This window comes from Armigeres subalbatus, chromosome 3 (genome assembly GCF_024139115.2).
Source record: "Armigeres subalbatus isolate Guangzhou_Male chromosome 3, GZ_Asu_2, whole genome shotgun sequence".
Lineage (NCBI taxonomy): Eukaryota > Metazoa > Arthropoda > Insecta > Diptera > Culicidae > Armigeres > Armigeres subalbatus.
This window is the reverse complement of record NC_085141.1, coordinates 126,066,978-126,089,818: the sequence shown is the minus strand read 5'-3', so window position 1 is coordinate 126,089,818 and position 22,841 is coordinate 126,066,978. Positions and strand designations below refer to the sequence as shown.

At 41.0% G+C, this 22,841-nt stretch overlaps 1 protein-coding gene across 1 annotated transcript in view; it reads left to right on the top strand.

Moving 5' to 3' along the window:
• The window catches only part of LOC134220433 (fatty acid hydroxylase domain-containing protein 2-like), a 41,961-nt gene extending 35,404 nt beyond the window's left edge, over nt 1-6,557 (top strand). The window contains exon 3 of the mRNA XM_062699492.1: nt 5,818-6,557. Within this exon, the coding sequence (XP_062555476.1) occupies nt 5,818-5,959 (142 nt within the window). The 3' untranslated portion in view covers nt 5,960-6,557. The remainder of the gene's footprint in view (nt 1-5,817) is intronic.
• The last annotated feature ends 16,284 nt before the right edge of the window (nt 6,558-22,841 follow it).

The following is a 22,841-nucleotide window of genomic DNA, read 5'->3' as shown; positions in this document are numbered from 1 at the left end:
TGAAAGGAGGCTTCCGAGCCTCTTGAAAGGAGGCTTCCGAGCCTCTTGAAAGGAGGCTTCCGAGCCTCTTGAAAGGAGGCTTCCGAGCCTCTTGAAAGGAGGCTTCCGAGCCTCTTGAAAGGAGGCTTCCGAGCCTCTTGAAAGGAGGCTTCCGAGCCTCTTGAAAGGAGGCTTCTGAGCCTCTTGAAAGGAGGCTTCTGAGCCTCTTGAAAGGAGGCTTCTGAGCCTCTTGAAAGGAGGCTTCTGAGCCTCTTGAAACGAGGCTTCTGAGCCTCTTGAACGAGGCTTCCTGAGCTCTTAAAAGAAGGCTTCTGAGTGTCTTGAAACGAGGCTTCCGAGCCTCCTGAAGGGAGGCTTCTGAGCCTTTTGAAAGGAGGCTTCCTGAGCCTCTTGAAAAAGGCTTCCTGAGCCTCTTGAAAAGGCTTGAGCCTCTTGAAAGGAGGCTCTGAGCCTCTTGAAAGGAGGCTCTGAGCCTCTTGAAAGGAGGCTTCTGAGCCTCTTGAAAGGAGGCCTGAGCCTCTTGAAAGGAGGCTTCTGAGCCTCTTGAAAGGAGGCTTCCTGAGCCTCTTAAAAGAGGCTTCTGAGACTCTTGAAAGGAGGCTTCCGAGCCTCTTGAAAGGAGGCTTCTGAGCCTCTTGAAGGGAGACTCTGAGCCTCTTGAAGGGAGGCTCTGAGCCTCTTGGAAGGAGGCTCTGAGCCTCTTGAAGGAGGCTTCCTGAGCCTCTTGGAAGGAGGCTTCTGAGCCTCTTGGAAGGAGGCTTCTGAGCCTCTTGAAGGAGGCTTCTGAGCCTCTTGAAAGGAGGCTTCTGAGCCTCTTGAAAGGAGGCTTCTGAGCCTCTTGAAAGGAGGCTTCTGAGCTCTTGAAAGGAGGCTTCTGAGCCTCTTGAAAGGAGGCTTGAGCCTCTTGAAAGGAGGCTTCTGAGCCTCTTGAAAGGAGGCTCTGAGCCTCTTGAAAGGAGGCTTCTGAGCCTCTTGAAAGGAGGCTTCCTGAGCTCTTGAAAGGAGGCTCTGAGCCTCTTGAAAGGAGGCTTCTGAGCCTCTTGAAAGGAGGCTTCTGAGCCTCTTGAAAGGAGGCTGAGCCTCTTGAAAGGAGGCTTCTGAGCCTCTTGAAAGGAGGCTTCCTGAGCCTCTTGAAAGGAGGCTTCTGAGCCTCTTGAAAGGAGGCTTCTGAGCTCTTTGAAAGGAGGCTCTGAGCCTCTTGAAAGGAGGCTTCCGAGCCTCTTGAAAGGAGGCTTCTGAGCCTCTTGAAAGGAGGCTTCCTGAGCCTCTTGAAAGGAGGCTTGAGCTCTTGAAAGGAGGCTTCTGAGCCTCTTGAAAGGAGGCTTCTGAGCCTCTTGAAAGGAGGCTTGAGCCTCTTGAAAGGAGGCTCTGAGCCTCTTGAAAGGAGGCTTCTGAGCCTCTTGAAAGGAGGCTTCTGAGCCTCTTGAAAGGAGGCTTCTGAGCCTCTTGAAAGGAGGCTCTGAGCCTCTTGAAAGGAGGCTCTGAGCCTCTTGAAAGGAGGCTTCTGAGCCTCTTGAAAGGAGGCCTGAGCCTCTTGAAAGGAGGCTTCTGAGCCTCTTGAAAGGAGGCTTCCGAGCCTCTTGAAAGGAGGCCTGAGCCTCTTGAAAGGAGGCTCTGAGCCTCTTGAAAGGAGGCTTCCAGGCCTCTTGAAAGGAGGCTTCTGAGCCTCTTGAAAGGAGGCTCTGAGCCTCTTGAAAGGAGGCTTCTGAGCCTCTTGAAAGGAGGCTTCTGAGCTCTTGAAAGGAGGCTTCTGAGCCTCTTGAAAGGAGGCTCTGAGCCTCTTGAAAGGAGGCTTCCAGCCTCTTGAAAGGAGGCTCTGAGCCTCTTGAAAGGAGGCTTCTGAGCCTCTTGAAAGGAGGCTTCCTGAGCCTCTTGAAAGGAGGCTTCCGAGCCTCTTGAAAGGAGGCTTCTGAGCCTCTTGAAAGGAGGCTTCTGAGCCTCTTGAAAGGAGGCTCTGAGCCTCTTGAAAGGAGGCTTCTGAGCCTCTTGAAAGGAGGCTTCCTGAGCCTCTTGAAAGGAGGCTTCTGAGCCTCTTGAAAGGAGGCTCTGAGCCTCTTGAAAGGAGGCTTCTGAGCCTCTTGAAAGGAGGCTTCTGAGCCTCTTGAAAGGAGGCTTCTGAGCTCTTGAAAGGAGGCTTCCTGAGCCTCTTGAAAGGAGGCTTCCTGAGCTCTTGAAAGGAGGCTTCTGAGCTCTTGAAAGGAGGCTCTGAGCCTCTTGAAAGGAGGCTTCTGAGCCTCTTGAAAGGAGGCTCTGAGCCTCTTGAAAGGAGGCTTCCTGAGCCTCTTGAAAGGAGGCTTCTGAGCCTCTTGAAAGGAGGCTTCTGAGCCTCTTGAAAGGAGGCTTCTGAGCCTCTTGAAAGGAGGCCTGAGCCTCTTGAAAGGAGGCTGGAGCCTCTTGAAAGGAGGCTTCTGAGCCTCTTGAAAGGAGGCTTCTGAGCTCTTGAAAGGAGGCTTCTGAGCCTCTTGAAAGGAGGCTTCTGAGCCTCTTGAAAGGAGGCTTCTGAGCCTCTTGAAAGGAGGCTTCTGAGCCTCTTGAAAGGAGGCTTCTGAGCCTCTTGAAAGGAGGCTTGAGCCTCTTGAAAGGAGGCTTCTGAGCCTCTTGAAAGGAGGCTTCTGAGCCTCTTGAAAGGAGGCTTCTGAGCCTCTTGAAAGGAGGCTTCTGAGCCTCTTGAAAGGAGGCTTGAGCCTCTTGAAAGGAGGCTTCTGAGCCTCTTGAAAGGAGGCTCTGAGCTCTTGAAAGGAGGCTTCTGAGCCTCTTGAAAGGAGGCTTCTGAGCCTCTTGAAAGGAGGCTTCTGAGCCTCTTGAAAGGAGGCTCTGAGCCTCTTGAAAGGAGGCTCTGAGCCTCTTGAAAGGAGGCTTCTGAGCCTCTTGAAAGGAGGCTTCTGAGCCTCTTGAAAGGAGGCTTGAGCCTCTTGAAAGGAGGCTTCTGAGCCTCTTGAAAGGAGGCTTCCTGAGCCTCTTGAAAGGAGGCTCTGAGCCTCTTGAAAGGAGGCTTCTGAGCCTCTTGAAAGGAGGCTCTGAGCCTCTTGAAAGGAGGCTTCTGAGCCTCTTGAAAGGAGGCTTCTGAGCCTCTTGAAAGGAGGCTTCTGAGCCTCTTGAAAGGAGGCTTCTGAGCTCTTGAAAGGAGGCTTCTGAGCCTCTTGAAAGGAGGCTTCTGAGCCTCTTGAAAGGAGGCTTCTGAGCCTCTTGAAAGGAGGCTTCTGAGCCTCTTGAAAGGAGGCTTCTGAGCCTCTTGAAAGGAGGCTTCTGAGCCTCTTGAAAGGAGGCCTGAGCCTCTTGAAAGGAGGCTTCCTGAGCCTCTTGAAAGGAGGCTTCCGAGCCTCTTGAAAGGAGGCTTCCGAGCCTCTTGAAAGGAGGCTTCCGAGCCTCTTGAAAGGAGGCTTCCGAGCCTCTTGAAAGGAGGCTTCCGAGCCTCTTGAAAGGAGGCTTCCGAGCCTCTTGAAAGGAGGCTTCCGAGCCTCTTCCATTAGAATTTTTTGCCCGAGGGGGGCCTGGGGGCCAGCGAAGGTACCTCCAGGCGTACATGTACCCCATGTTGAGAACCGCTGATCTTTGGCACTCCCACTCAGTCTAATATCGTCTTCCTTAGACAGAGAATGTGTGTTCAAAATTTGGTTAAAATCGGTCAAGGGGTTCAGGAGTAACACTGAGTAGATCAAAAACTAAACAATACACCACCCCTCAGACCCTTAACGTCTTCTAATGACCCTTCCACCAACAATATAATTGTCTATGTAGTATGAGAGAACATGTGTTCCAAATTTGGTTGAAATTGGCCAAGGGGTTCAGACATTAAATTGAATTGTTCGTTTTCTGAAGAAATAAAATATGAATATAAAATTTTCTAAACTTCAAAATGTGCTTCCACGTTATCGATGAATACTTCTACGATCGACAATGGTTTTGGAAGTATTCACTGTAATAGAAGCTAGGATTATGCCGCAGGTTCTAAAAACGCTGATTTTCGGCTGATTGAAAGTAACATCAATTGTTTTTTCGATTCGTGCTAGAAACGAGTACGGATTTCAACATCAACACTTTAAATTGCTATTCAAAGATTTTCAAGCTCGAATTGTGTTTTGTTAATACTGAGAATGAAACGATAACGAATACTCACCAGCGGTCTACCAACTCTAAGCAGCTTTTTGAGCTCAGCTAGCGTCTCATAGAAGTTGCAAAACTGCAATAGCGTTCGTGCTCCGCGATGCCGACCTTTCGCATGGGCAACCAAACCTTCGCGTGATCGACAAGCCGCATTACATAGTTGGCAAACAACTCTTTGTCGTAAAGCAAAAATTGTGACGAAAAGGCCTCGTACAGAAACAGTCCACAAATCGAGAATTGCAACAAGTTTCGCCAGATTCTCTGAAACCTGAACTTTTTTAACAAAGGACTTTTTCTTACTTCTTTTCTTACTTTAAAATCTTACTATATAGATTTCCGTAACAAAAGCTTTTTTTGTATCTACATTGGTCACTGAGCTAAAGCTAAAACTGCAGTAATAAGACAATTATCATAAAAGTGAAAAACTCTCAATAATTGTAAAAAAAATTATTATATATTTTAAAATATTTTAAATAGAAACAATTCTCATAAATTAAATACTGTTTTAATATTTTCGTCATTTTTGTGAAACAAACTAACGTTCACTCCAAAATGAAGTTTTTCAAGAAGGTCGGAGACCCATAGATACCAATCGACTCAGCTCGACGAACTGAGCAAATATCTGTCTGTCCGTGTATACCATTAGCCAACCTTTCATATACAGTTCATATTCTCAACCGATTTTCTCACAAGCTGCATTCGACAGAGAACAAAGTCTGGTTTCTTGGCTAAATGCTAAAAAGACAGTATCACTACTAGATGGATCAATAAAGTATGTTTGATCATAAGGCACAGTTTTACGATATTAGAAATAATAATCTCGCTCATTGACCGCTGTTTGCTGAGATAGTAGTAAAATGAAGTTAGGGATCTACAACAAGTTGTTAGGTTTTCCCCGATTGTACCAAAACTCACACAATTTAAGATGCAGGTTAAATTTAGAACGGACAACATTTGAGGATGTTTAATATGCTCAAGACATGCCCCCAAAAATTTCAATTTCCCAATCTACATTTAGCCATTACCGCGCCATACGTTGATAATGAGCGACGAATGCCAAGGCAAGGCAATGTACCTTACCGGTAAATTTGACATAGGTACCAATAAATAGCAAACAGCAGACAACTAGGGCCCGTGCAAACCCTCAAGCGATTCTACGTCATCATACAATGTTGTGATCCATTGACTGCGATATATCTGCTCAAATACAAACTAGTTTTTCATTCCATTTGGAATATTGCTGCGTAAATAGTGATCATATTTAAGTGTTCTATGCGGCAAAAACTATTGCCTCGTTGAGTATACTGAAAACAATCTCAAGCTTTATTTTTTTTTAGTCTATTTCCACACACAATAAAAGCACATTAGTTTGGCGAGTTTTTTTTTTTAATTTGATGTTCAATACAAAATAAGGTTCCCATGACCACTTTTCCCGATACATTTATTAACACCTTAAATACGCGAATGCTATGATAAAAAATAATTATGCGTCACTCGTTTATCCATATCGCTGAAATTTAAGGCATGACACTGTTCTATTTTAATCCTTATTTTACACTTGATCCACTGTGTCGTTGTGACAGGACATTGTCCCATGAGTCGCTGGTTTTTCTACATTAGTTCAGTACTCCCATTTATAGACTCATATATGTCTGCCAGCAACCACAAAATCCTCCATTACATTCGACTTCTAATGCACGTACTCAATTTCAGATTTAACCAGTGCTATGGACTCTTCGGTTGGTGGGACACCCTCCATGGCACGAACGAAGAATTCCGGAAGAAGAAACAGTATTTGCGCAACAAGAGAATATTCTCTCTGAAGTCAGCCCGCGAGCTAATTCCAGATGAGTAGACGGGCAGAAAAAAAGTGCGCCGAGCATCGCCAAGAAAAGGAAATGGGTTATAAGAAGCAGACACCGTACAATGCGATGAAGTGCGATAGAGAAAACAAATTCATCAAGACACTTGAATTCTAGGCAAACGGAACTGTACATTTTTCCACTCAATTGACCTGAATTGCTTTATAGTAAAACGTATTGGACTTTGTTCAAGTCGTCATGTTTCAGATGACTTGATTTGAATTGCTTAATCCTGACAATAGAAGAAAAGAAACAACGTGATTTGTAGTATGTCTAAAACCACATGGTGGTCAAACATTCTCGGTGAAGTTGTTACACAAATAGCTACTAGGAATTACAACAAAAAATATCCTTCGCATTATGCTACGAACGTTGCAGCGTCAAACACTGCTGATGGTGAAACAGCCGATAGCTTCGGTATTTCTAGATGGAAGCAATATAGAGTATCGATTATCTTAAGTGTTGTAGGTAGATAACAAAACTAGTCTTGTAAGCTTGTATGGTAAGATCTCCAGAGGTCTGATGGGACAAATTTCCACTATACTTTAAGATGAATGCTGTGCAGAAATAAAGACTCATCATGTTTCAGTATTGAGGGTTTCGTGCCGGTTGAACATTGAATTCGAAAAAGTACCAATATTGTGAAAACGTCCTTTATTACTAATCTCCTTGAAGGCTTTCTCCTTTACATGCGACACCTTGTCCAGTAAAACTTCTTCTCCTTCTTCTCCTTTAGCTTTAACACTTCTCACCCAAGGGACTTAGGAAGCTTAGAATATCACTCATATCGGTTGGCGATTTGAACCTAGAAACTGCATGGTCTGCTTTGTAGGCGTATAATTGAACAAGTTGAACCTAATTTCTTCAGCAGTTTTTTTCCCCATAAATTGTTGGTTCTTCTTCTTCTTCGCCTGCTTTTCCTTTTATTAGCATTTCCTAAGTTCCTCTTCTTCTTCTGCTTCTATGGCTCTACATTCCAACTTGAACTTCGCCTGCTTTTCAACTTAGTATTCTATTAGCATTTCCTAAGTTAATTGAAAGCTTTTCTATGCCCGCCATTTGCATGTGTATGAATCTTCTGTGGCAAGTACAATGGATACACTTTGCCCAGGGAGTCGAGAATGTTTTTACAACTCGAAAACATCCTAGACCAGACCGAGAATCGAGCTCACCATCTCCGGATTGGCAATCCTACGTCTTTACTCGCAAGACTACTGGAAACCCGTTATCCAGGAAAAATATGTTATGCCAAGTTGAACTTCAACATAACTCGTATCTATGAGAGCATGTGGAGGAAACAGTAGTAATAAAACTCCGCATTGCACTGTGTAATAATTTGAAATACTCAAACGAGTAAGCTTGCCAATGATCATATGGAGGGGAGATGTTCAAAGTGCTCCAAAACGTTATTGAGTTTAGATCAAAGTATCTACGTGATCAACCAAAACTATTGCAATGTCCCCAGTAGCTGTATATCCAACCATTTTATGAAACCCTTATTCCTGAAACTATAAAATATCCGAACCCAGTGGGGTTAAACAATGTGGATATTTATCAGAAAACTTCGATTTTCTCGTGTATGTGATGGCTGGGGTTTTCAAAACATCCTTTAATTGAGATCAAAGCATCTACAATAATCAATGCAATATCCCCAGAATCTATATTTGATCAAGTTTAATGAACTCATGCGTGTTACGAAATCTTTCGAAATATCAACCGAAAGGATCTACTTTGGTATTTCTCAGTGCAAGCATATATCAATCAATGTAGAGTTGATCGGATAGACCCAATGATCTGAGCTCCAGGACATCAAAAGATCTGAAGTAGCTTGAAAAAGTACGAACTTGATTTACCCTCTGAGATATTTCTGTGAAATGTCGTTTAGGAGGTGGTTGGCCAAGTAGACATAATGAGTGGAGCTCCAATACGTCTTGCAAAATATCAAAGGTTTATTGTAAAAGTAATAAATTAATCATATCGACTCAATGGACCTACTGTAATATTTCTTAAATTTTTTTCCAGAAACTTCCTCGCAAAACTGATGAGTTATTTATGTGTTCAGGCTGAGACCGGAGTGGCCTCTGCAGTACATAATAGTCGTTTACATTCAACTCGGTCTACAGCTGCAGGTCGCCAACCACCCAGTCCGCGGAGGGTAAACAATCGTCGCATCAAGAACCATTTCCACTACATGCTTGACCCACCGCAGTCGTCTGATTTTCGTTGGTCCATTAATTCCGCCTGGTACTGTCCTAGGAACTCTCTTGTAATTGCTACTAGTCGATGGTATAAATCTTGTAGACCTTGAAGGCTACGTCAAACAATGCGATTAAACGGTGTCCTACACTGTGTTAAAGTAGCTCCATATTAAGAATTCTTGGTAGTAGTAGGTCAACCCCAGTGGGATTGTTTTTTTTCTAGCCGGCCAAACTCCTGCTGGATTTTCTGGAAGTCCGGAGCTGGAAAGCTCATGCCCTGCGCACGTAACTCCAGGTTCGTTCACCGTTATCTTCCACATCGCTATTCAGGTGCTATTCGTGGCGCTCCAGCCACCTTTGAATCACCACACACTCATTCGTAAGAAGGTTAAAATCAGAGCATTAGTGATTAATCATAAATTTAATCATGATTAATGAATAATGGGTTATTTAATCATTATTCATTAATCATAATCATACAAAAAATATGATTCAATCATTAATCACTAATCGTTAATCATAGAATTTCATATTTAATCATTAATCACTAATCATATTCATAATTGTTTTGAATTTAATCATTAATCATCACTTTTAATCATTGCATACATCGCTTTTATTCATTAATATTTAATCATAATCATTTAATTTTCATACCTTTTAATAACCCAATTTGGTAAAAATGTTACTTGATAATTGATCAATACGCAAACCATTCAATTTGATTATTCATAATCATTAATCATTATTCATACCGATCTTTAATCATTAATCATACACGTATTGTGTCAGTATTTAATCACGATCGGTAATCGTTAATCATACTCCAAACGTTTTATTCATTAATTATAATCGTTAATCATTGTCAAAAATTTATCTAATCGTTAATCATAATCATTAATCATTATCAAAAATGATTAAATCATTAATCATAATCTTCAATCATAGAGTTGAATGATTTAATCATAACAAATTTAATCATTCATTGGAAGCTTTATTCATTAACGCTCTGGTTAAAATATATGTCCTTAGTAAGGACACATGATTGTGGCACATGGCCCCTTGCCTGAAAGAGTTTTACATCTCGTATAACTTCATTTCTATATTATCGTAGTGCAGTTTTTCCGTCTTTTCACGATCTCGATCATCCTGCATCCAGCATCCTCCGAAAAATTGAGTTTCGTCCAATTAATTGAGGCATTAATCTCCTTCACCAACTGCTTACATCATCCGTCATACCAGTCGTTTCTTTAATCCGTTGCTATCGAGCCTAGCGCAGTGGCTGCGGTTCTACCAATCGAATATCTTTCCAGCCATCTTCAAGAAATACTACGCTAGCGGCTCTTTCGTAGGATGTGCCATATCCTGTAGCTGCGCTTAGTTTTGGGGCCGTGCTTTAGCCGCCTATTATTTAGCTGCGGCGTTCTACTGCGTTCTTTGAGCGTAGCCATGCTGCAACGAGGTAGTAGTCAGTAAGTGCAGACATGATATCGAAGAAGAATTTACCGTCGATTAGATTTTCCTCGCAGATGTTATAACGTTGTATCGAACAACCATTTTGTCGGTCCTCGAATACGGCAGTTTTTGCTTCCAGTCCGCGGCTTAAACACACATGCTGAAGCTTCAACGGATTCAGTACCGCTGTTAGGTTGTATGAATTCGACTCATACGATGAGCTTGGAAGTACTCGCGGGAGTACTGCCTCTGACAGATCGTTTCGCGGAATTATCGCTCCGGTTCCTCATCCGCTGTGAGGTTCTCAATCCATTGGTCATTGACAACTTCGAGAAGCTGCTCGAACAAAACCCCCAATCTCGATTCATGAGTATTTACCACTGGTACATAACGCTGGAGGTAAGTCTTTCTTCTGTAGACACCAATCGTGCTAACTTCTTAAACTCTAACAGTTCCTCTGTTACTTTTGATCTGTCCACGAAGCAGGAGGTTCATGAAGTAGTAGACTTCCTTCGTGCGGAGGTCATACCTCCATTATTTGCAAGCAAATACGGACACGCTAGCGAGAAGAGAAGCTTTTTCACAGGCGAGTCAAAAATTGATGACTCCACTGGTTTCGGTGTTTCTAACGTTCTTCATCGCACCTACTTTGAGCTCAAACAGCCTAGTTCCGTATATACTGCTGAGATAGCAGTTATACACTATTCACTCGAGCAAATCGCATTCCTACCTCCTGACCACTTTTTCATCTTCACCGACAGTCTAAGTTCCTTGGAGGCTGTTCGGTCAATGAAACCGGTTAAGCACTCAGCGTATCTTCTTAACGGGATATGGAAAGCTTTGAGTGCTTTATCAAAATGGTCATTCACAATTACCATGGCTTGGGTCCCTTCTCATTGCTCGATCCCGGGAAATTAAAAAGCGGACTCTTTGGCTAACGTGGGCGCTATGGAAGGTGATATTTACGATCGGAAAATCACCTTCGATGAACTTTCCACATTAGTTCGTCAGGGAACCTTGAACAGCTGGCAACAGAAATGGACAAATGTTGGGAGTTGGGTAGATGGCTGTATTCAATTAGTCCACAGGTGTCGAAGCGTCCATGGTTCAAAAAATTGAATATCTACTCCACTAACTACTCACATCATCCGTCATACCAGTCGTTTCTTTGATCTATTGCTATCGAACCTAGCGCAGTGGACAAGAGTATATTCGAACCATGTGTCGTCTAATGTCCAATCACTACACTTTAAATGCACATCTTTTCAGAGTAAGGCTCTCGGAAGGAAATCTCTGTGTTTGCGGCGAGGATTATCAGGACATCGATTATGTCGTGTGGACGTGCGAGGAACATCGTGGCCCAGATCTGCGGAAACTGAATATCTCCGGGTCCGAGGAAAACAACCAAAGCCTATTAGGGAAGCGTTGTCGGGCCTTGATTTCGAGTACATGTCCCTGATCCACCAATTTTTGAAAGTTGCTGATGTAAGACTGTAATCTTATTCTGCCCTTTCTCTTGTCTGTTGTTTCCCATTACGAATGTCTTCCTCTTGTTGTCCATTTCAATGTCTGTCGTTTAGTCCCTTCCGTAAGTCTTCCTCTCGTTGTCGTCACAAAAAAAAGTTTTTTTTTTCGTTACAGATGTGAAACATCGCGAAGAATGTCCACTTTGTGAGCATCAGCAATGTAATTACTTAAGAACCCTAAAATCTTTTCCTTTCCTACTGTATTATTGTATTCCCTAACCTCGACCAAACCGCGAGTCTTTCAGTTCCCCAAAACTAACACTATGTATAAGAATCAAGAAATGTATTGTAAAACTTGATTTCGGCTCCGTAACGCTTCACGGCAAATGAGCCTTCCAAATAAACGCAGGATTAAAAAAATCAGATTTTCCACTTTTTGGTTAGGTCCTCTCCATGTAGCCGCGTGGATATTCTTGCGCAGGAGGAAAATGCTTCGGTCTACTATTCCACGGGCTGCAGCAAAGTTTATGCTTAGCCCGTTGTCGTTTTTATTGTCGATACGGTATGCAGACTATCCGGTCTGTACATTACCCCTCTCTATGCACAGCAATCAACGACGTGTAAAATTGCAGCTGATCCCATCAAGCGAATTAACATTCGATATTCAATTCAATTTAACTGAATTTTACAAACAATACAGTTTGAATTTACTTCGATTTAAAGGAACAGCAAGATCGTGTATTTGCATACTCCAAAAAATGTGCATGAAAATACATTCAAAATCACAACATATTTTTATCTGTGTGGCTTATCAAACCATTTCTGTGTGCTCGGTTGAATTTCTATTTCGTCCCCTTAACCGCTATTTGGACTCTTATATACAAAACCCGCTCTGAGGTTAGGTTTCTTGGCAGCTAAATAAATCTTGATAGCCGATCCTCTTCAGAGGTGGTGTTTAGGCCGTCTGGGTCGTATCATCTTTACGGCCTGCGCAAACCTCCTGTTAAAAGCTTCTGTATGTGAAGCATCCGGTCTTTTAGTAGCTGCCGACAACGACACCGATAACGAAATTCGGAAAAGTAATATTTTTAGAAATCGTATTTGTGTGTACTTTGATCTCTAGCTGCATAACCCTGAAAGACGGACACGGGGTGACCATGCCTCTAAAGTTATGTCCATTTAGAATCCGAAACCATTTATTGTATTGCAGCGGCACGGAAAGTGACCGCTGCAAGAATTCTTTTACAGCGGTTTGTCTACCTAGGCGCCCACTTGCTGTGGTATAAATTTCACAAAGTTTCGTGCAGCGTGTCAAAAATGAATCGCCTGCTTTGAGCGTGCTTACAGCGGCACACTAGGAGTTAACTTTCTGAAATCAGTATGGCGAAAGGCATCTAAGGCTCGATTTCTCAAAAATAAGCACTTTCATCAAAAAAATATTTGGTAGGCATGGTAGCGGACACCTTCCTGCATAATCGGTACCAAATAGTTTTTCATGAAAAGTTTCTTATTTTGAGAAAACCCGCGTTAGATGACTTTCGCCATACAAATTTCTGGCGGTTAACTCTTGCTGGGTGTTTTGTGCATATACTATAGCGCCTGGATGTGACGGCGGCGAGTAGAAAATCAGCCACTGCCAATAATTCATTATTCCAGGTGGAAACCGAAGAGAGAGAAAAAAATCTGCACACCCACGTTGATAATCCTGTTAATCAACGATGGAACCTACGTCAAAATGGATCTCGGACAGCTTCCTAGCCTAAAAATCTACATGGTGACGGCACGAGGAGTAGTTCCTGCGAAGTTTAATTTTGCTTTTTGGACAAACTTGCAAAAAAACATATGATTTTGGCAAGGGATATGCAGCTGTGGAGCAAAGACCTAAGTGTTTGTGACGAATAAGACGATGGACTCGAAGCTGTACAAGGAGGAATGTCTCAAAAACTGCGGTCGACCTTCCATAAAGCCCATATAGGTCCCGTGAAGTTTTGGCCAGATTTGGCGAGTTGCCACTACAGCCGGGAAGTCATCCAGTGGTACCGCGATAATAACAAAGATTTCATCGATAAAAACATAAATCCACGCAACTGCCCACAGGAGCGTCCCATCGAGACATTTTGGGCAGTAATGAAGCGGAAGCATAAAAAAAGTGGAAAAAGTGGAAAAACAGCTCGGAACGCGACTCAGATAACCAAAATGTGGAACAAATGTGCCAAGGAAGTTGACTCTGGGGGTGTGCAACTTTTGATGAGAGGAATAAAGAAGAAGGTGCGAATTTTCGCTAGAAATAAGAAGAAATGATTTGTATCAATATTTTTCCCTTAAAGTACAGTGAACTACCCTTGTTTTGATGTATTGACCTTATTTGTACGTCAATCTGTTACCGAGATACAGATGATTTTATTATTCCGGATTCTAAATGGACATAGCTTCAGGAGTGCTTAGGGCCTATAATGAGTGAGTGAATGACGGACATAATTGGATTCAATTTTTTGGCAGTGTTTCCCTGGTTAGGTAAAAAAACACCCAAGTAGTGTGAGGTTGGGTTGACCACGCCTGACATACTAAAACAAATCAAATTCTCTTTGTACCATTGATGCCCCTGGGATCTCAATGAAGTACATATTTTAGGGGGTTTGGCAACTATTGCGCCTACGCTCCCACACGTTGCGTGCACAACTACAGTCATTATTATCCTCCGGATCATCAAGCGCTCTCCACTGGCTACCCCCTATGCACAACATGTGCACTGATATAGACAAGCCTGGGATTGAACCCAAGGACAGCTATTGGCAAATTATTGGTAGAAATACGCTTGTTACCTCACCAAAAACAACTTATCATCTGCATTCTAATCTCTTAAGCTTTTGTGTATGATTTGCAATTCAAATCATACTATTGCAGATGTTCTAGGTGGTATCACGCCATTAGACTGTATGATATGAGGATATTAGGCGAGTGGGCATTAGACCGAATGGTCACTAGGTCAAAGTTAGAATGCAGTTCTTCCTTTTTCTTCCTCCTTCTTTCTTCATTCAACCTTCATCCTCCTTGCTTTTTCCTTCTTTCTTCTTCCGTATTTCTTCTCCCTTCTCTCTTCATCTATTTTCCATCTGCTTTCTTTCTTCTACCTTGTTCTTTCGCGTTCTTCTTTTATCTGTTGCCTTCCTTCTTCTTTGTCTTTCTTTCTTCCATTTTTACTTCTTCCTTCATCCTTCTTTTGTCTCTTTCCTCCTTATATTTGTTCTTCCATCTTCCTTTTTCCCTTTTCTTGCTTCTGTTCTCCCTTTCTCCTTCTTCCTGCATTCTTCCTTTCTTCCCTCTTGCTTCCTCCTCCTCACTTCTCACTGCTCACTTCGCACTTCTCACTTCTCGCTGTGAAACCTAAGTAACACAGTTTGTTGTGTGAGAGTTAAAAATACATCTTTCAAGCATATAGGTTTGTTATGTTTTTGTATAAAAACCTTGTTTTATCACGACCTGAACAGCGCAAACATTATTGATATTTGCAACATCTTTCAGTCGCAACCAAGTTATTGATTGCACATTCACACGCCTGAAGTTAAGTGCTATGGAAGTTTTCAATAACCAGCTCTCAACATGGTTCTGCCAAATTGAATACCAAAGCAAAAATGTTGACAAACTTTTGCAACGAAACAAACCATCCAAAAACGAATAAAAAATGCATGCATGAAATGATGAATACCATTTTAATAAAAATAGAAAGACAGACTATAAATACAAACTTCAAATTTGTTGCGAAGCCTTGCATTATATGCGACTCATGATTTATCGGCGAACTTTTCATTTTACTTCTCCAAAATTTATGCGCCATTGATGGAGCAAAAAAGGGCTATGCCAAAAATATATAATTTAGGAATTTATCTGCAAACAAGTTCTCGAAACTGCCAAATAACAATATGGCGAATTCAAGATAAACAACAAAATAGATCAAAAACGTTCGGTGCTTTGATCCTAAAAGATGTTGAAATTACCTTAAAAATGTGTATTTAGACTATACTTCCATCATTAAGATGTAGTTTCTAACTAAACAAATGTCAACAAATGAACATGTCTTGGCCATGTTTGTAACATCATCCTGTAGGCATCCCTTATGTTGAGAGAATGTAAAACATAACATCTTAAAAAAAAACAATCAAAAGTCAAAAACCAACATGTCGTCGATCCGTTAGTCCAAGTTGCCTTTCTGCCAAACAACCTTTTTGGCCAAACGACGTTTTCGGCCAAATTATCTATTCGACCAAATAACTTTTTCGGTCAATGGCCGCTTCAGCCGAATGACAGACGAGCTCGGTGGTCTAGTGATCGCTTCTGCCTTACAAGCAGGGTGTCGTGGGTTCAATTCCAGTTCGTTCCTATTTGAAAAAAGTGCAATGGACTATATCACTTTCCTTGGTAAATCCTTGACCCATGCTTCAGTTAATTACCAAAACTTCACCCAAAAAACAAATCTGACAACTATTATATAAAATCGTTGTATATACAATTATGTAAGGTTTTAATACAATAAATGTAAGTGACTTTTACGACAAAACAACATCTCGAACAAACGACATTTTCGGCCATATGACCTGTTCGGTAAACTAACATTTTCGGCCCTTTGGTCCGTTTAGCTAAATGACATTGTCTGGTAAATGATCCTTTCTGCCAAATGACCATTTCGGCCAAACGGCATTTTCTGCCAAATGACCATTTCGATTGTCGATTTTGGCTGAATGACAAGTTTGGCTGATCCTTTTTCGGACATATTTTCTATTCGCGCGCCGACCGCACAATGGTCGGATTCGTCAAATTTCACGACATAAATCGATAACTCGAAAACCATCAGTGCTAGAGTTTTGACGTCTTCAGAAGAAATGATCTACAAGAAGAGATCTATTTTTGGTGTAAGTTGTCATTAGGGTGGCCCTCCGGTGAAAATGTTTTGGGAACGTATTTTTTTACTCTTTTGAGTTAGGAGTTCATACAATTCTATAAAGTTGTAGAGAATTTAATTCTAAGCATTTTTGCTTAATAAACATTAATTTTATCTCATATAGGTGATGTTTTATGACAAAATTGCTAAATTTAGATAGGGTGGTCCCGAAAAAAATAGTTTTTAGCTTCCACTTTCATCAATACAGAATATTTTCAAAAACTGTCTTCGCATCGCTTCACGGTCTTTGGATGGCGTATCTTTTGGTTACATAAGATGGTTGATAGCTTCATTTTCAAGCATATTATAAGCGCTTTTCATGAAAAAGTGATATTTTTCTGAGCATTCTACTGTAGCTAGTAGCAAATATTAGCAAACATTTCAATCGTAATCTGAAAGTATACATACAGGCCCATCAAATCCATGGTATTTCATTTGTCCATGTTTGTCCACTTTTATTTGATAATCATATTAGTTTTTGTATGAAAAATCAGCTATTCCATGGGAAACACATATACCATATCTCTGATTTTCGCAATATTTGGTAGAATCATTCTTTTTTCTAAAATAGATAAACTCAATTTTTAATTTTGTCCGATTTCGATCCAGGGTGGTCGAAAAAATAAAAAAAAAAAAACATTTTTGAAAAAAAAAAAATTTTAAGCAAAATTTTTTAACCACTGGATCAATTATCACTGTTCATGGAATCACATGTAGTCATTGGCATAGAAACTGTGAAAATGAAAATATGGTGCGAATTAACCATGAAAAACCAACTTGAATTTTATGATTTTGTATTTCGCCACAAAAGTAGCGCTCTTTAGCATTTATTTCATGAGAACACCTTGAAAATCGTTAAAATGTCAAAATGGTTTTTCAACTCCTTTTTCACACGAATTGATTTAAATATTTTAGATAAAGAACGATTCTTTGTGGGCTTTGTGGTCGTGCGGTTAGCGCCGTCAATCGTCTAGAGGCATGGACTATGGAGCGTGGGCTCGAATTCCGCCTCGGTTAGAAGGAAACATTTCGTGATCGAAAAATTCTCCACCGGTCCACTGGGTATAATGTGTCCTGCCAGTTGTCAAGGTGTTAAGTGTTCAGTCTGTACGACCTCTGGTCGAAGACGGTGTTCTTGTCTTTTATTCTACCAAATATTGTGAAAATCCAAAAGATGATATATGTGTTTCACCCTAATTTTTCGTACAAAAATAATACTATGGACAAGCAAAAGTGGACAAAGATGGACAAATGAAATACCATGGAGTTGATGGGCCTGCATGTATACTTTCAGATTACGATTGAAATGTTTGCTAATATTTGCTACTAGCTACAGTAGAATGCTCAGAAAAATATCACTTTTTCATGAAAAAAACGCTTATAATATGCTTGAAAATGAAACTATCAACCATCTTAGGTAACCAAAAGATGCGCCATCCAAAGACCGTGAAGCGATGCGAAGACAGTTTTTGAAAATATTCTGTATTGATGAAAGTGGAAGCTAAAAACAATTTTTTTCGGGACCACCCTATCTAAGTTTAGCAATTTTGTCATAAAACATCACCTATATGAGATAAAATAAATGTTTATTAAGCAAAAATGCTTAGAATCAAATTCTCTACAACTTTGTAGAATTATATGAACTCCTAACTCAAAAGAGTAAAAAAATACGTTTCCAAAAAAATTTTACCGAAGGGCCACCCTAATGACAACTTACACCAAAAATAGATCTCTTCTTGTAGATCATTTCTTCTGAAGACGTCAAAACTCTAGCACTGATGTTTTTCGAGTTATTGATTTATGTCGTGAAATTTGACGAATCCGACCATTGTGGACCGGTGAAAACAAAACAATGATATGATGACATCCCAGTTATGGGACACAGTGACGGGACAGCATCATGCAAGAATGCCATGGTACGTACCCATTTATAGTTTAGGAATAGGCTAAGATCATTTTTAAGCTAAGGCCTCTAATCATTCGTTCTACCAGATAAGAATAGGCTCCGAACGTTGCGGGATCTGTTATTTTTTACGCACCATATAAAATAATTTGTATGGAAAAAATCTTACACAGGGGGAAGGGAGGTTTGAAAAACCCAGAATTTTTTTTTACGTAATTAGTGTACGGCCTCTTACTCTTTGGGGTCGTTTTCATTCCCGTTCTATATAACCGGCGATAATGTTGTTCTCAAATGTCTTAAACTATCGCTATGCCGACGACTTTAAACTATATTACTTTCACTTGTCATAAGATATTACTTTATAAAGCATCGTCATGCAATATTTTTTCATTAATAATTTGAAGCTTTGGCTGAATGGTGCTACATCAAACCAATAACACTAAATGACACAAAATGTTATTCCAGCTAATGCAAAGTCGCAAAAGCTAGCGAATAAGTGTACAAGGAGGAGGCAACATAGGCGTATGCTTCCATTTGACTGCAGTGTACGTATATGGCCTCAACTTTTTACATTTATTCGCTATGATATACGATCTTTTGTTAGCTGGGCTATCATCAAGGGCGTAGCCAGAGGGGGGCAGGGGGAAGGAACTTCACAGGGAATTCCTGGAGGATATTTGGTAGGAATTTCACTGGGAATAGGATTTCGGACGTTTATCTTGAAATTCAACTCCGGATATTCCACAGGCTATTTCTCTGAAAATTCCCCCGTAGTTCCACCAGTAGTTCCTCCGGGAATTCATTCTTACAGGAGTTCCTCCAGAAATTCCTCAAGGATTTCCAACGGAAATTCTTCCTGTAGTTCTTCAAGAAATTCCTCCAGAAGTTCCACCGGCAGTTCCTCCTAGAATTCCTCTGATAAATTCTCCCAGAATTGCTCCAGAAATTCCTCCGGGAGTTCCTCCTGAAATTACTCTAGGAGTTTGTCATGGAGTTCCTCCTCAGAGGAACTGCAATTGAAACTCCTGGAGGGATTATCGTAGAAACTGCCGGTGGATCTCCCGTAGGAATTTCCGAAGGAACTGCCGGAGGAGCTCCCGTAAGAACTCCCGGAGGAATTTCAAGAGGAACTCCTAGAAGAGTTACTGGAGGACCTCCCGGAGGAACTCCCAGAGAAACTATCGGAAGAACTTCGGGAGGAATTTCCAGCTAAATTTCTGAAGAAAGCCTGAATGATTTCCTGAAAAAATCCTGAATGATTTCTCGAAAGATCTACTGGTGGAACTCCCTGAGGACTTCTCGGAGAAACTCCCGGATGAATTACCGGTGGAATTCCTGGAGGAGCGCTCGGAAGAATTCGCGTAGAACTTTCGGTGAAAGTTCTGAAGAAACTCCCGGGAGAATTTTCAAAGAAACCCCCGGAGGAAATGCCAGTCAAACTAACAGAAAAATTCTCGAAAAAAATCATGGAGAATTCATCCTACAGAAAAATCTCGAGTAGCTGAAACCTTTGTAGGGGTATGTAGCTGAACCATTATCATCATCAGAGGACCTTCCGGAGAATTCCCTGAGGAGCTTCCAGACAAATTCTCGGAGGAGCTTGTGAAGGAATTGCTATATAAATTCCTGAAGAAGCCTTAATGAATTCCAGAAAGAAAGCCTAAATGAATTCCCGGAGAAAATTCTGGAGAATTTTCCAGAAGAATTTTCAGAGGACCCCGTAGGAACTGCCGATAGAACTACCGGAATACTTCTCAGAGGTAATCCTGGAGGAATTCTTGATGGGACTGCCGGTGGAACTCCTAAAAAAAATTACCGGAGGAACTCCAGGAGGAATTTTCGGAGATACTCTTGGATCTCTCAGTGGAAATCTTGAAGTTTTCACCAGAATTCTTTCAGGATTTCTTTGGGAATCAATCTAGGAATTCCTCCGAAAATTTCATTGTTGATTTCATTTTCGGTATAATTTCTGTATAAATTTCCGGTGGAATTCCTGGAGAAATTCTTTGAAATTTTCACATGATATTATTCGAAACTTTCAGGGATATTTTTTTGAAATTTGCACAAGAATGTTTACTGGCAATCCTGCGGAATTTCCACGGAATATTCTTAGAAATTCCACGGTGGAGTTTTTATGAGAAATAGCAAGAAAGAATTATCTAAAGAGTTCCCTGCAGAACTTGAAAAAAATAATAGTGGAATTTTCTGCTCAATTCCCGGAAAAATTCATGGTGGAATTCCTGAAGACATTACCGAAGAAGTTGCTGGAGGCATTCCTAAAGAATCCCTGATAGAATTCCGGATAGAATGACTGGACCAATTGTAGAAGGAATTCCTGGAGGAAGCTTGCATATTGTTTTTCTGTCTATTTTATAATAAATATTATTTCAGAGAGGATTTGCTTAGTAATTCACATGTATTGTTGTTGATGTGATGTTGCTTTGTGGGCGTGAATGCGTCACGTTCATTGGCGTTGCGTTTTAGTATAAAGCTACAATAATTGTAATAAAGTACACATAATTGTAATGCTTTATAATTCAACACCTATTATGGATTAGACGATTTCAAAGATAATTACGGATTTTAATGTGGTTTTCACTAATCTACTAAGGAGCAGGGAGGGAACACTAATCATATGCTTTTTATTTTTTTAATTCTCAAGTATGGAGCCGATTGGTACGCCCACCCTAGGTACTCGTTCGTTGCCTGGGCCCCGTATTACCAAATCGAAATTCAGCGCGTTGAAACTTCTCAAAAGAAATTCACAACCAGGAACCCGTGCATCGAATTCCTCCACTTCTCAAAAAAATATCTACCTCAGACGCCTGTGACTTTTTGCTAATAAATTTGACATAGCTGTTTATTGGATCCACTGTGCTACATGCAGCCAAGTACACATGGACAGACATGGAAGACATTTCGGTACCGCTGAGACAACTTAGATCTTAGATTGAAAAGAAAGATTGTCTAAAATAAGCATTCCAAAATTTTAATTTTCGTTAGAATTTGAGACAGCAAAGTAATTTTCACAGCAGCGCCGTAGCGTGGGGTTGGCCGGGTTGGCCCCCGCCAAGGGCGCCAGCCTTCGGGGGGCGCCGGAATCTAGAACTACGGTATGGGAAACAGAACAATTTTATTCGTTACATATTTCAAGAACTCAAATCTTTCTTCTATCTCAAATAAACAAGTCGAATGTTTTGGTCTTAACTTTGACTGCCATTTCGGTTTCTCTGAGCCTTTTGGACCGGCTACAAGGGGCTAAGAAAAAGTCTAGAAAACTAATATTCAAAAGCCACAGGTGTTGACCAATATTCTGTAAGACCTTTTGCGTTAATGACTTACATCGGGTATGGGTAAGGATAAGGATGGTGTAGCTTTAAGACAAATTTGCTCATTTCATTCAGAAAACTTCATTTAGTCCGAAAAATTATCACCATGGCCGCATTTGACCTGGCGGCATAACGATAAGCTGTGATAATGTGCCTTGCTTAAGTGACTACTTTGGCTATCATTTCTCAAAGCTCTCGTAGATTAGCAAAATTTATCCGCAATACATACAACATGTGCCAAGGCATGTGCTATCAAAGCATTCATAGCCTCATTTCACCACATGGCCTTCCTGCTTCCGATGTCGATTCCGACCACTTCAAAGTTAGATGTTATTGTCCCAACAAAGTACCTCCAAACCACAGACAGACCCATTCTTATGTTGCATCTTTCTTGATCTGAAATCCGATAGCGATTTCGTTCATCGACCGATCCACTTCAGAGTTGGATTTTCTTGTTCCAACCATTTGACATTTGTATATGATTTGGCACGATTTTCAAATCCCTTTTCTCTGCGATATACTTGCAAGTACGTCAGTTCCTTCCATTTAGAGCAAGAAACAGCCTTTAGGACACTATGAGCTGTTAGTAAATAACTTTCAGCAATTTTAATGATCTTTCAGCCTGGGTGTTCCAACAGATTCCATACGAGGATCCAGAAATGCCCACGACTCTGCCAAGTTCCTAACATATCTTACCATATTTTGCTAATTAGTGTAAAATCTCACAACATTCAAAAACTTTCCAGACATACCGCCTAATATACTGCTTGTTATATGAAGTATCTTCAATCCACTAAACTTTTTAATCTCACTGTTTAATCTACAAGATGAGCAAAAATAGTGAAGAAAATCTCGTTAATACAAATTCATAAAACTTTAAGGTGGGATTTAAAATGTTATTGGATTGTGAAATATTGCACATATTTCTTTGGTAAGAGAGGGGCGCTCAAAAAACATTCCGCCAAGGGCGCCGGGAGTCCACGCTACGGCTCTGTTTCACAGTCATTACCACAATTTATCATTTTTGTAAATACGTGTTCAAACCAAGGATATAAACGATCATTTGACACTTTTAAAGTAAATATAATTTAATTCGGAAATTGAGACAAATCACGCTATTAATAATGGACTAAGATCAATGTTGTATTAGAGAAAACCACATCAAACCAGTCCCTGGAATTTGTTATTAGAAAATAAGTTAAACTATGACTTAATGATCGTCTACATCCTTGTGTATAACGATCAATTCCACACAAAAAATCTTCTCGACCTTACGTATCTATAGCGGATGAAATAAACTTTACAATTTGTATCAAACTAAAGATGAAGACTGCTGCTTTGGCTAACTTGGTTTAGCGATTGAAAATGCGCGCTTCAACAGCCGTTGTTGACGTCGCGGCGCGGCGCCGTTCATGTCGCTGCCTCGGTCCATAATTGTTGGAATGAACTGAAATTCACCCATCCAACGCGCGTTAGCAAACAGCATGGCATGGCAACGCAGTTCTTTCCAAAGGTGATAGTATCCATTCTTTCGGACCCAACGTATATTTTCAGTTGCTTTCGGACAACCGGTGACTCGTAACGCATT